The sequence below is a fragment of the Condylura cristata genome, unplaced genomic scaffold, assembly GCF_000260355.1.
Source record: "Condylura cristata isolate star-nosed mole 26May11 unplaced genomic scaffold, ConCri1.0 scaffold00032, whole genome shotgun sequence".
NCBI classification, from domain to species: domain Eukaryota; kingdom Metazoa; phylum Chordata; class Mammalia; order Eulipotyphla; family Talpidae; genus Condylura; species Condylura cristata.
Window position 1 is genome coordinate 15,756,126 of NW_004567133.1, and position 12,594 is coordinate 15,768,719.

At 43.0% G+C, this 12,594-nt stretch overlaps 1 protein-coding gene across 1 annotated transcript in view; it reads left to right on the forward strand.

Annotated features, from left to right (window-relative positions):
* GRIN2A (glutamate receptor, ionotropic, N-methyl D-aspartate 2A) overlaps positions 1-12,594 on the forward strand; it is a 319,112-nt gene that overhangs the window by 250,107 nt on the left and 56,411 nt on the right. Inside the window, exons 6-8 of the mRNA XM_004692131.1 lie at positions 2,464-2,669; positions 7,931-8,099; positions 8,208-8,361. Of these exons, the coding sequence (XP_004692188.1) occupies positions 2,464-2,669; positions 7,931-8,099; positions 8,208-8,361 (529 nt within the window). The remainder of the gene's footprint in view (positions 1-2,463; positions 2,670-7,930; positions 8,100-8,207; positions 8,362-12,594) is intronic.

Below are 12,594 nucleotides of genomic sequence, written 5' to 3' on the forward strand. Positions count from 1 at the left end.
AAGACATAAGGGCAGCACCCCGTCTCCCCAGCGTTTCAAAGGTTCACGCCACCCCGCAGACTTGCCCGCTGGCCGGGATGATGCTTGTCAGGGTGCCGGATGCTAGAGTTTAATCTCTTCCTCTAAACGAACTTACAGCTGCATTTTTAAACAAAGATTTATTGATGCACACAGAACTGGGGTACAGGCCAGAGGTGCAGGGGCGGTGAGAGGATTCACCAGAGACAGAATGCGGAGCAGAACAGGCAGATTGACGAAGTACACTGCTGAGGGGAGCCCAGCTGCGTCTTTTAAATTAATTTCGATTTTGGCCCCTGCTCTACCACACTCATGCCAGGTGAACTTGGACAAGGTAATGAAACGACATGCCTTGGTTTCTTCATCTGTGAACTGAAGGGAATAATAATATTTTATTAGCTTTAGTTATAGTTACTATTAATAGTATTTTTTTTCATGGATCTACTTTTAGAATTACTTGAATTAACATTTAAAGCTCTTGGAGTAGTGCAATCAGAATAACTTATTTGCACCATTTCATGCAGCCCTTACAGCAATAATAAGACAGGTTCTTTTATTTACCTTCAAAATATGAAGACATTTCATATTCAGATTTCAAAGAGGGGTAATGATTAAGCAGTACTCTAGGTTTCCACTGACCAAGTTTTTGTTGATTTTTTTAGAGATTTCTTTATTGATGCAATTAAGAACTGGGGTATGGGCCAGAGGTGTGGGGGGGTGAGAGGATTCACCGGATCACACCAGGACCTTACATCTGAAAAACCTTAGAAGTTACATCACAAGCCCACCTGCGGCATCCCTGTCATAGGCGAGGAGACTGACATCAACCCAAGGTGAAGGAACTGAGGGCTCATGTCCTCAGCCAGTGTGTCCACCACAGAAACACCCCTCTTCCCCAGTGGAGGAACAATGCATGTTGACTCACAGAGATAGTCTGCATAGGGGGAACTTGCTAGCTCATGGTGGCCAAAGGCTGGGGCCAGGCTGTCAAGTTCCAGACTGGTGCGGCCCCAGGAGGGTGCTCCGAACCTCTGCTGGAAGAGGAAGAATATGCTCGACTCCGACCTTCTCCCCCGCTCCTGTTACACATCTCGGCTTGGGGAGATGAGCGTGTTTGATCAAATTCCTCTATTGCCCTCCCTATCTAAAAAGGAACATACCGGCATAGCCGGCCATTTTGTAATTGGCCACAAGGGATGTTTCTCTACAAGCAGCAAGAATTTTCCAGTGCAGAGGATGAGCTCATCTAAGCGCTACCTTCTCCCACCCCGCCCCACCCCGTCATCTCTCCTGCTGTCCCCGTGTCTGAATTCTCTTTACGGGCCTGAGATCGTGTCTGGTGACTCTTGCATTACAGGAGGAGAGGTGAGGGGTCACATCAACACAGACAAGCCTGGAGCTTTTCAGAGGAGGTGTTTTGCTTGAGGTTGGTGTTACAAATAAAGCACTGACCTGTGAGGTCAAGCAGTAGTGCGTGGAAGCAGGAGGAAGGAGGACACACGCCGTGGGGGCAGCCTGCTCCCCGTGCGCATGTGAACAGTGCCAATGAGCTGCCAAATAAAATTAAGCTTCAAAACATACAGCCTTCAATTTGATTTCTCCAAGATGCCGACGGCTGCTCGGAGAGAACACAATCGATTCTGTTTTGACAGGTCTTGATGTACGCTAAGCAGCAGAAGTCTCCACTCTGGCCAGATTTTAATAAAAGTTCACCTCAATTTGCAACTGAAATAGGACTGCCTCAGAGCTGGAAATGATGGTTCTCGTGATTTCCTCACGCTCCGTCCCCTGCTGTTGTCACTGCCGCCATCTTCTCTCCTCTATGCTCCTCCTGGGGCACCTTCATTTCCTCCTTTCTCTAACACCTTTGTATTTTGTACCTTTCTCCTTTCCATTGTCCTCTCCTCAGAAAAACGTGGCATCCCTACCTGTGCATAGAGGTGTGCTATGTACGTTTCACAAACTGCCCTAGGTCACTCCCGTACCAGCCTTATAAAGCAGGTGACACTGTGCCTGTTTATCAGATGAGGAGCCACTGATGGCAGTTAGGAGCTTGCCCGGGGTCATACGGTATCAGTGGCGGCGGCATGATTCTCTCCCAGGTCGCTCTCATTTTGGAAGCCTACGACATTTTCAAAGCACTGGTGGTTCCAAACGTTGGCAGGTCATTAGAATCATCCAGGGAGCCCTAAAAATATCAGTGCCCAGGAAGAACCCCCCTATTTAATTAGTCTGGGAAGAGCCCAGGCATGCAGCACCCCCTGATTCTCCTCCCCCTTTCGCTCCATTTTCTTAATCTATGGACAGATGTGGACATGGAGGTGAGAAGCAGAAAAGACCTGAGGACCGCCGGGTTCTTCTCCCACTCTCGTGTGGGGAGCACTTGCCTTTCTAGAAGATGGTGGCACCAGGAAACACAGGCGTGTCTTTGTCTTTCCCATGCAGGTGGGCAAGTGGGAGAACCAGACGCTAAGCCTGAGGCACGCAGTGTGGCCCAGGTACAAGTCCTTCTCGGACTGCGAGCCGGACGACAACCACCTGAGCATCGTCACCCTGGAGGAGGCCCCCTTCGTCATCGTGGAGGACATAGACCCACTGACCGAGACGTGTGTGCGGAGCACGGTGCCCTGTCGGAAGTTCGTCAAGATCAAGTGAGTCTGAGGACACTGGTGGGTGGGTGTGCCCGGTCACTTGTCATTTGAAAGAGCTGGTGTCATTCATAACAGCGATATCGAGCATAAAACTATGAAATAGAAAGTAGATTCTCTGATGAGAGGGATGATAGAAACAATTCTCTAAAAGGCTTAAACACATAGAACCACACCAAGTAGTTTGCATAATTTAATTCCAACACGAGTCATGGAAGGTAGAGGGTTTTGCTCACTTTAAACATGGCAAGCAGTTTGGGGACAACTGCGATGCAAGTCAGGGTCACTCAGCTAGTAAGTGGGGGAGGAGGTGGCCCCCCAGCCTTGGTCCCCACCATGATGCTGAATCCGCGCTGCCTTCTAGCTTTGCCTGAGTAGTGATTTCTTTCTTATTTTTGGCTGCTCTCCCAACCGGCATCTTTCAACATTTTTACATCATTTTTGTATTTCCCAGATTCAAAGTTTACAAAACTTTTCCACTTGGGGGTCAATATGCACCTCCCACAGGACTTTCTGGTGGGCTCTGATCTCCCGGTTTCCTTCCTCAGTAGCAGCCGTGAGCTTTGCAGAGCTGTCGTCTCCTCTTTGCTCACCATTAAAGACTTGACTTTTGTCTTCAGAAGTCTCTCGTGAAGGATTTCCCTCATCTATAAGCCCTTTGGAGAAGCATAAAGCTTCGCAGTCAAGCCCAAGGCCCTGATTATGGTCAAGGAGAATGTAGACATCAAGAGGGAAGGCCATCCTTGTGGGAAATTCACACCAGGAAAAGGCTGTGGTTGGATGGAAATTGACTATTTTTCTGAGCACTTTCAATTCCCTCTTTTTCCTTGGCCTTTTAATCTGGATTAGCTTATGTCCACGGCGCCCCAGCCATGTCTCTACATCTTGGTCTGTTTGGGCTGTTGTAATAAATTTCTGCAGACTGGGTGGCTTACCACCCAGTTCTCCTCCCAACTCTGGACACTGGGGAGTCCAGATGAAAGTGGTGGAGATCTGATATCTGCTGAGGGCCATCTCGTTTGCAATTGGCCTTCTCACTGGATCCAAGAGTAAAAAGAGAGAAAACCAGTCCTCTCCTCTCTTCTTGTAAAGCGACTCATCCCATTCATGAGGAATCCACCCTACTGTCCTGGTTATCTTCCAGAGGCCCCATCTCCCAACGCTATTACGCTGAATATAGGGTCTGAACATAGTAATTTGGGGGAAACATGACTATCTACCCATAGCATAGTTTATCTTTATCACCATTTTATCACTCACAGTTTCTCTTTCCCTCTGGAGTTATGAGCTGCCTAAATATAGAGAAGGTGGCTTATTAATCTTTGTAGCCCTGGGAACAAGCACAGAACATGATCACCAATGTTGGTGATGACTGAACAGGGAGTGAGAGGATACCTAGATATCTCACATTGCAAACTCCAAACCAAGTCACTATTATGCAAGATTCAAATCCCCAGAGCTCAGCACTTGGGATACAGATAATTTTTTTAAAAGATGATTTCTGTATGTATGATAGAGGCATATTTAGTTTGGAGGAAAAAATTCATCAATGGAGCAGTTCTTTGGTTATGGGGATTCTGAATAGATTATTCAATAAATAATGATTAGCCTTTTGGAGTTGTCAGCCTCTTTGGAGCTGACATTCTGAATAGATTAGTCAATAAATAGGCTTTAAACACAGCTTACTTATCAGGCACAGTGCTGGCATCAGGGGTTTAGTAACAGAGAAGATGGAAGGCAGGGATCTTGCAGTCATGGATCATTCACACAGCCAATAAAGAAACAGCTCCATGCTATGATAAACCTTGTGAAGGATGTAAATAAGGTGGTATGGAGACTCACTGGGGGGTGTGGGGTTCCATTAATTTATTCAGGTAGGATTTAAGGTCACATCAAGGATGAGAAGGAGTCAGGCATGTGAAGGGAAGAGGTAGAGGCAGGTAGAGGCAGCAGCAAGTGCAAAGGTCCATGGCCGGCAAGAGATTGGCGAGTTTGGGAGCCAGAATGGAGCCTAATGCAGTGCTCGGGAGAAATGAGCTGGGAGAGAGATAGAAGGTGATGCAGGGAGTCTTCAGAGGAGATTTTGTTTTGGGGTGGGTGTTCTTGGAGCCAACGTGGGCAGATGAAGACACAAAATGGTTGGCACCAAGTCAGAAGTATAACCCCAGTAATGCACCTGCTCTATGATAACATCCTCAATGGAGCAGCCTTCATTAGGCCACCTTACATGAGAAAAAGTCTGCATGTAATTGAAAACAATAGAAAATAACTAAGATCCATTAATCCCAACATTAACACAGATTACTTACATTTCTTTTCTTGAAGGTAGCATCTTAGAAGCAGACTGATTGGTTCCAAAAAATGGATTCCTGTCAGCTAACATTATGATATTTTTCATGAGTGATACTTTCCAAGGGAAATTTCTCTGTCTCTCACTTTGGATAAATGGGGCCGTAAGGGTCTTCTAAGCAAGAACAAAACAAAACAAAACAAAACCAGGTGCTAGGGAGTGAACTGAGAAATCAGACTTCTTCCAACCAGTTAGTTGGCTGTTAGGAATGAAGGGAAAATTGAGGAGAGTGATCTGACTTGATATGTAGAGAGAAATGGCCATGCTGTCAACTAAGCCCACAAAGCTGTGAGATCCTCGGTGAACAGAAAGGAAATATATTTTTAAGGATTGATGTGAGAGGTGCTGAAGACACTTTAGATTTCATCTTCCCCACTATCCTACGAGAGTCAGCCTGCTCAACTGACAGATGAGTAAACCAGTTTGGCAAATGAAGACGCTCACCCACATTCCCATGAGTGTTGGAAGCAGACCCAGGATGTGGGAGCAACTCAGTCTGACCTGTAAAGTCGCCCTGTTTGCGCTGGCCATACTGGGGAACTGTAGAACCAGAGACCTGGCTGGTTTACTGGAGCCCTTTCCTCCATATTTGTTTTATGAGCTCTTCTGGGTGAAGGTAGAGAACTGAGAGACATTCGTGAGGACCTCTCAGATGTCTGTGTGGGTGAGGCACACACCCAGCACACACACACACAGGCTGTGATAGGAACCAGCAAAAGTTCCAATGTATAATCTGGTCCGTGTCTCCATAACCCCGTGATGAATTCAGGCATTGACCTTGCTGCAGGCCTTCTTGCGCAAGATCTCACTCCATGTCTTACACAGAGTGGGTATTTCTTACATTGGGGATGATTATTAACTCATTAGCTGGCTGAGGTTCCCTGTGAGGACAAAGTGAGGTTCCCTGTGTACCTGAATCTAAAAATGTATGTCCGAACTGTCCTGGGAAACCTGGCTGGGTGAGGGAAGAGGCTGTGAGAGTGAGAGGGAAGGAGACATGAGTGGGAAGAGGTAGAGGAGAGGCATGGAGGCATGGCCTATCATGAAGGAAGAAAAGGAGAGAATCCAAGGCTAACCCATTTTATAAAAAAACAGATGGATTCAAGAAAGAAATCGTATTTGGACATGTCACAAATTTGGTGCACTTAGGACACATTTTGACAATTTTTATGGCAGCTCGATGTCCAGCATAGGCCCCTTCACCCTAGAAAATTGGTGGGGATAGGAAGGTATCTACCTCCCGCATTGAGTCCAGCCATCCTCAATGTGAGCAAGTGTAGCTGTGACCTCCTGTACCCCCACGCAGAGGGTGGCAGGGCCAAAGCAGGTCACCCAGCCTCCAGAGGAGAGAAGAAAGTCTCCATGGCGGTGTGGTAGTCTTGACTGGCAGAAGAAGGTTGGTTGAGCTGGGGTCAGGAACAGGACAGCAGGAGGGCAGGGGATGATTCGTGATTTAGAAGAAATGAGCTGTGAGTCTGGGTTAAGGAAATGCTGAAAAAATGGTGCCATTTTGCAACCTACTTCCATTACCAAAGTCACATTGTCAAGTTAACCCGTATCGTGGCTACAGGTAGATATCTACATCAGTGGTGCTCCACGATTAGTGCAGTGTATTCATGGCCGGTAATTTGGGGGGAACCCTGAAAAATGTGAACAAGAGAAAAATATTCTTACCATTGAAAAGCAGCTCTTCATTGTTCATTGTTTTTCTGCACAGATCTGTCATAAATTCATTGGCTTTTATTTGGCTATGATCATTCAGCATGTATCATGTAATATGAAAAGTATTTTTCCATTATGATGTTGACTTTCCATCAACATCATTTCAGTGCTCAGGTAAATAGTCCAATATGTAGATCAGCCAACCATGGAGCATTCATACAGAACACAGGTCATGCATGCATAGTGCTGAGCCGGTGGGATGACCCAGAGCAATATAGAATACATACACACACTGCCCAGAGGTCTTCCTATGCAAGGCGTCTGAGTACCTTTTACTGTCATTTGGGAAGACCCCTGTTTCCTTCCTTTTGAAAGGCATTCCTGATTTTTTGAGTGTGTCCTTTGAGTTAGACTTGGCCAAGTATATGAAGCAAAGTGACTGGCACAAAGCAATAAAGGGACCCTTGGTAGATTATAAGATAATTTTTCAGACAGCATGTTTTAAGGGCTTTTTCATATTCAAGGACACTGCTGTTTAACAGTCACCTTTTACACTTCTTGTCACGTAGGTAGGGAAAGAAAATGTTATTAATGAGACCTCATTTGACAGATGACTCCATCAAGAGACATTAAGTCCATGGACTCAGAGGCAGAGCAACACCAGGTCTCTTGATTCTTAGCTGAAGCATTTTCCTTACTAAGGAAAGTGCCTTTCCCAAGCAAGTCACCCTCAGTTCTTCCACTTGGTTGCAAACTTCTCTCTGCAGTGATAGGATAAATCTGAACCTTTTTTCACCTGATAGTTTTATCCTTCTATCTTCCATTTTCCAGTAAGTTCTTATAATGCAGTTAGACTGAATTCAGATGACAGTAGATGACTAAACTCGGGTTCAAAGAGGTTGTATGTATTATAAACTCTTCAAAGTATGAGGTGGTAACTCTCACCTTATAATGCAGATCCAAATATGCTAAGAGCAAAGAAATGTCATGAAGATTAATCCAACAATTAGTATAAAACATTTAACGTAGTGCATACAAATAGTAATTACTCAATAAATGTTAGCCGTTGTCACAATTACTGTATAATTAAGAACACCTTTTACTTTCACTGTCATAAACTCCCTGCATGTCCTTGGGAAAACCACTTTCTCACTGGAGTCTGAAAATGAAAATTAGTAGATGACTGTAGCTAATGATTGTGAACCAATTCTCCATTACTAATATGCTACGGTCTCGGGATTTTTCTCTCCAGCAATTCAACCAATGAAGGAATGAATGTGAAAAAATGTTGCAAGGGATTCTGCATTGATATCCTCAAGAAGCTTTCCAGAACTGTGAAGTTTACCTATGACCTTTACCTGGTGACTAATGGGAAACATGGCAAGAAAGTGAACAATGTGTGGAATGGAATGATCGGTGAAGTAAGTTCTATTTTCACCCCACGTGCTCTCAAGCAGACTCAGGATGCAATCCCCAGGGCTGGTGGGAAGCACAGGTAAAGGTGAGGTTCTTTTTCTGGCTGCATCCAGGTGGTCTATCAACGGGCCGTCATGGCAGTGGGCTCACTCACCATCAACGAGGAGCGTTCTGAAGTGGTGGACTTCTCTGTGCCCTTCGTGGAGACAGGAATCAGTGTCATGGTCTCTAGAAGCAATGGCACCGTCTCCCCTTCTGCCTTTCTAGGTAAGTGAACGTCATGTTCACGGTTGCTTGCCAGCAATGAAGGGTAGGTGGTGTGTCGGTTTGCTCAAATCGTGGCCCCAGATGGGACCTTGCTCAAGTCCATTTAGCCACATCAGCATACTCCAAAGCAAGTTGCATTTGAATGATCCTAATCACATCCCTCCCCCACCCCCCCTTAACATCTTTCCTTGGAAAATATCTGCTGAAAATACAACCACATATTCAGATGTGGGTCTTGATTATTTAGAATGTAGATTAGTAGATATATATCTCAGAGCCTTGCAAACAAACCTGTCCACAATTAATTTAAATCATACCATAAGCCTTTATTCAGCATCTACATTGCGATCTGCCGTCCTTCACTAGAATGATAGCAATTTATTTACTAGATATAAGAATGAAAATAACCATGACTCACAATGATTTATCCTGGTGCTCTAAGAAACAAAATGCAAGTAATCTGAAGAGTGTACACTGATTTAAAACGAATGGGACCATGTTTTAAATGTGTTTGTCCTTTAAGCTGCGTTGTTTGTAAAAGTGGACATTATTTTTAACTCTCTTAACTAGTCCATAAATTTATGTTTTCCTATAAAAGGTTTTTCATTTTGTAAGCAAAGTTGGTTTATATGTCCTATCATCTGGCTTTCTTTAGTGCTGTGGCAGGCTGGCTAGATTAGTTGAAACTGGACAAACATAGCCAAGCATTACTTATTTTTTCTTTAAAGGAAATGATTGTGTTGAGATTTGGTTATCGTATGTAGTCTTTGGTGGTGTCTATCTTGAAGGTCATAAAATTCAGGTTAACTACCATATTTTTCCCAAATTTGGGAAGATTTAGACAGATATTTACACCCTCCCCCAACCTTCAGTCCCCCCCCCCGAAGAAAACTATACAAGAAAGACAACAGTTTGAGGTGAACTCCATTTCTTACTTTTTTCCCAGAGACAAAAGAAATCAAGCTTTTATGCATTAGAACCTAACCTGCAGACAAGAGGTAAAGTGTGAACACCAAACCCAAGCCCATTGTTTTAATCATCACTTTCTTCACTAGCGTGTCAGCTTCCACTGAAATTTTTTATGCTTCATTCTCTAGAGTGAAATGTTGACTATCAGGATTTTGGATACTTCCTTACTCACAGAAATACCTGTATGTCTTTACTATTTTCATTGTGATAACCATTTAAGCTGTTGAAATCCATACCAGTCACTGGACTTGATTTTATACTCTTTGCTTCTATTTTTATAACCTTTGTTGGAGTCACACTTGGCAACTGCACCCTGCACCCCTCACCTGTTCCCTTTATGAGGGAGCCTCATAACATGCGGCAGTTGCCTGGTGGAACAATGCCTCCAGAATGTTGGCATGATTGGGATCGCTCTTACTTATTAGTTATTCCAGTCATTATTCCCCCCCATTCTCTATCAGACCTTCTAACAGAGATCTATCAAGAAAGCCAAGAAAGTGTGGGAGAAGAAAATAGAAAGAGATCTGTTTCTTTTCACAAGTGGTCACATGTCCCCTTTGTGAGCTAGAGTGAACTTTATTTTTGTTACATCAGAGAGAAAAAAAAAACTATCAATTGGCTTTTCTCATAAAAATGGGTCGGGTCACTAATACTGAATCTGGCCTCAACCCAGTTACCCTAGATTTTTTATCTTACCTGCATTAATAGCACATTTCCATTAAAAAGTCAGATCTCTCTGCTAAATATAGCCAAACCTCCTTCTACCCCTACTTTTCCTGCTATATCTTTTAAAATAAGGTAAAATAAATTACAGCCAGAGGAAACCATTTCCAAAGCTGTTTTACACACTAGCCTTAATATTTTTCCTCATCACTAAATTACATCCCTACTCTATTGATTGTGTGCCCCTTATTTATGGTCATTATATGCAGGTTTTCAAAGTCATAATGAACCGTGCTAAGCTACATTTTTCCATTCACTGGCTCAGTTATCTGGAAGAGCCAAAACATTCAAAATCTGATTGCATTGCTCTTCATTATTTCCTATTCTCTCCCCATTAACTCACATCAGAAACACTTGCAGGTAATGCCTCTGAGCGTTTGTGTAAAAATGTAACTAGCAACTCTTCAAGGACAGAGATGACGTCTCTTGCCATATTTCCATTCAGTTAATTCTGAAGACTTTCCAAGCAGTTTGCTTTCTTTGATCCAAATAAACGCTGACCTGGAGTCTCCTGCATTGAAGTTCCTTCACAGACAAATGTTGAATCTGCTTTAAGCCAGTAGAGGGTGTAATCCAAACTAAGAACTAACTAAAAATATCTCTGGGTCACTCCTCCCAAACTACAGACAGTGTCTCACCATTGTTCTGATGCAGTCTGTGTCCTGCTCAAATCAAAGGACAGATGTTTGTCATTTCCAAGTGAGAAAACATTTGGAGACACGTGCTTGGTCAGCTCCCACCTAATTTTCTGATCAAGTAATGATTAGGATGCACCGACTGTCAGTGAAGCCCACTGCAGGTTTCCAGATTCTGACATGTGAACAGCAAAATATTTTTACAATGTCATCACAGCCTGCAGAGAAAAGGAAGTTAACAGATTAATTAGTATGCGTGGATGCCTTTTTCAGGACCCTGGACAGCACACAGCCAACACCCATTCTGGCTTTAATCCTGGAATCAGATATTCCATTTAATCTGTGTACACAGCATGCAGCTCACAACACCAAACACTTTGTATGTGTTTGCTTATTTACTCATCACAATACACTCATCAGTGTGTCCTCCTCGATGTCATTAGTAAACTCCACTTGGAGAATTACTTTAACTTCTGTTTTTGAATATTAAGTAATTTTTAATTGTGTAATTATTCTTCTATTTCTCCTCTTTTCTGGATACACCTCATTACCAAATTGCTATGATTTCAAGGACATAGCATTGTTTGTTACTCGAGCTAGATTTAACTAAGATAAATTTCAGTTATGGTCTTAATGAATTTTTTGCATTCATCTTACATTGTTTAAGTCAAGTAAGTTGTGTTGCTGCCTGTTGCTTTGTGGTGTAGTTCGGCAAATTTGCATTATCAATCCTTCACCAAAAAAAAAAAAGGCTTCTGGTTTTTTCCTTATACACTATAGTTCAAATTTCAGATGTGTTAATTTCTTGTTATGTATTATTACATTGGGATTTGTGATGACCTCTCGCTGTGTTTGGAGGGAACAGACTTTAATAAGAAGGTGGCTGCTGTAAGCCTAGTTCCTTATGGTTATTACTAGCTTTATCAGAAAAGCAGTTTAGAAAATAAAATGTCCACTATTCAATGAACATTGCGCTTCTTATATTTTGTCTGTAGAAAATGTTTGCTTATGATGTAAAGGATTATGAGTTCAGTGTCCAATGGCAGGCTCTTTGCAATAATGCACTAGATGGAGATGCTTTCATTTATGGAATTTCAGTCTCTGTTGATAACCTAGAAAACTATGTCATACATGAATAAAATAACTCCATCCAGCTCATTTTATATTCTAACTCAGACTGAATAGAAATTTTAATTTAATTTACATACTGTCCTAGAAGTAACTGCTCCAACTCTTAAATTGTAGAGGTTCTAAGATTCAGCACCTTGTGACCTGGCTGCCCTGCCCACACATCCGCCTCTTGCCTGAGTTACATGAAAATAACTGGTGAAAACAGCTTTGAGAGGAGATTACCATAGGCCCATTACTCCTTTGATGCCTACTAATTCATACTTTTTAAGTGCTGCTTTGTCATAAGAATGGAATATCCTCAAATGTCTTTTTCAGTTGCAACTAGCCCATTACCAACATCAACAGGACTTTATTGTCGTTATTGTATATGTTTCATTGAGGTAACTTTAGCTTACAACTCTGTGTATGTCTTAAGGGAAAAGGCTCGCAGCCAGATGGAGGTCACACCACACCAAAAAATCAAAGCCCTTCAGAGACCTTTACCATAGACCATTGGGCCCCTTCCGTCCTCATTCCCACCCCTACATTCTCTTTCCCTCTGGAAACCTCAATTCTGCAGTCCTATTTACAAGTTTTGTTTAGTTTGGTTTTGTCAATTCCTTTGTATTATGTCCTACATGTGAGTGAAGTATTGTTTCTCTAGATCCTACATGTGAGTAAAATCATCCAGATATTTGTCTTTCTCCTTCTGACTATTTCACTAAGCACAATCTCCTCCATTTCCATCCAATTTATTGCAAATGACGAGAGCCCATCTTTTTTATAGCTGAGTAGT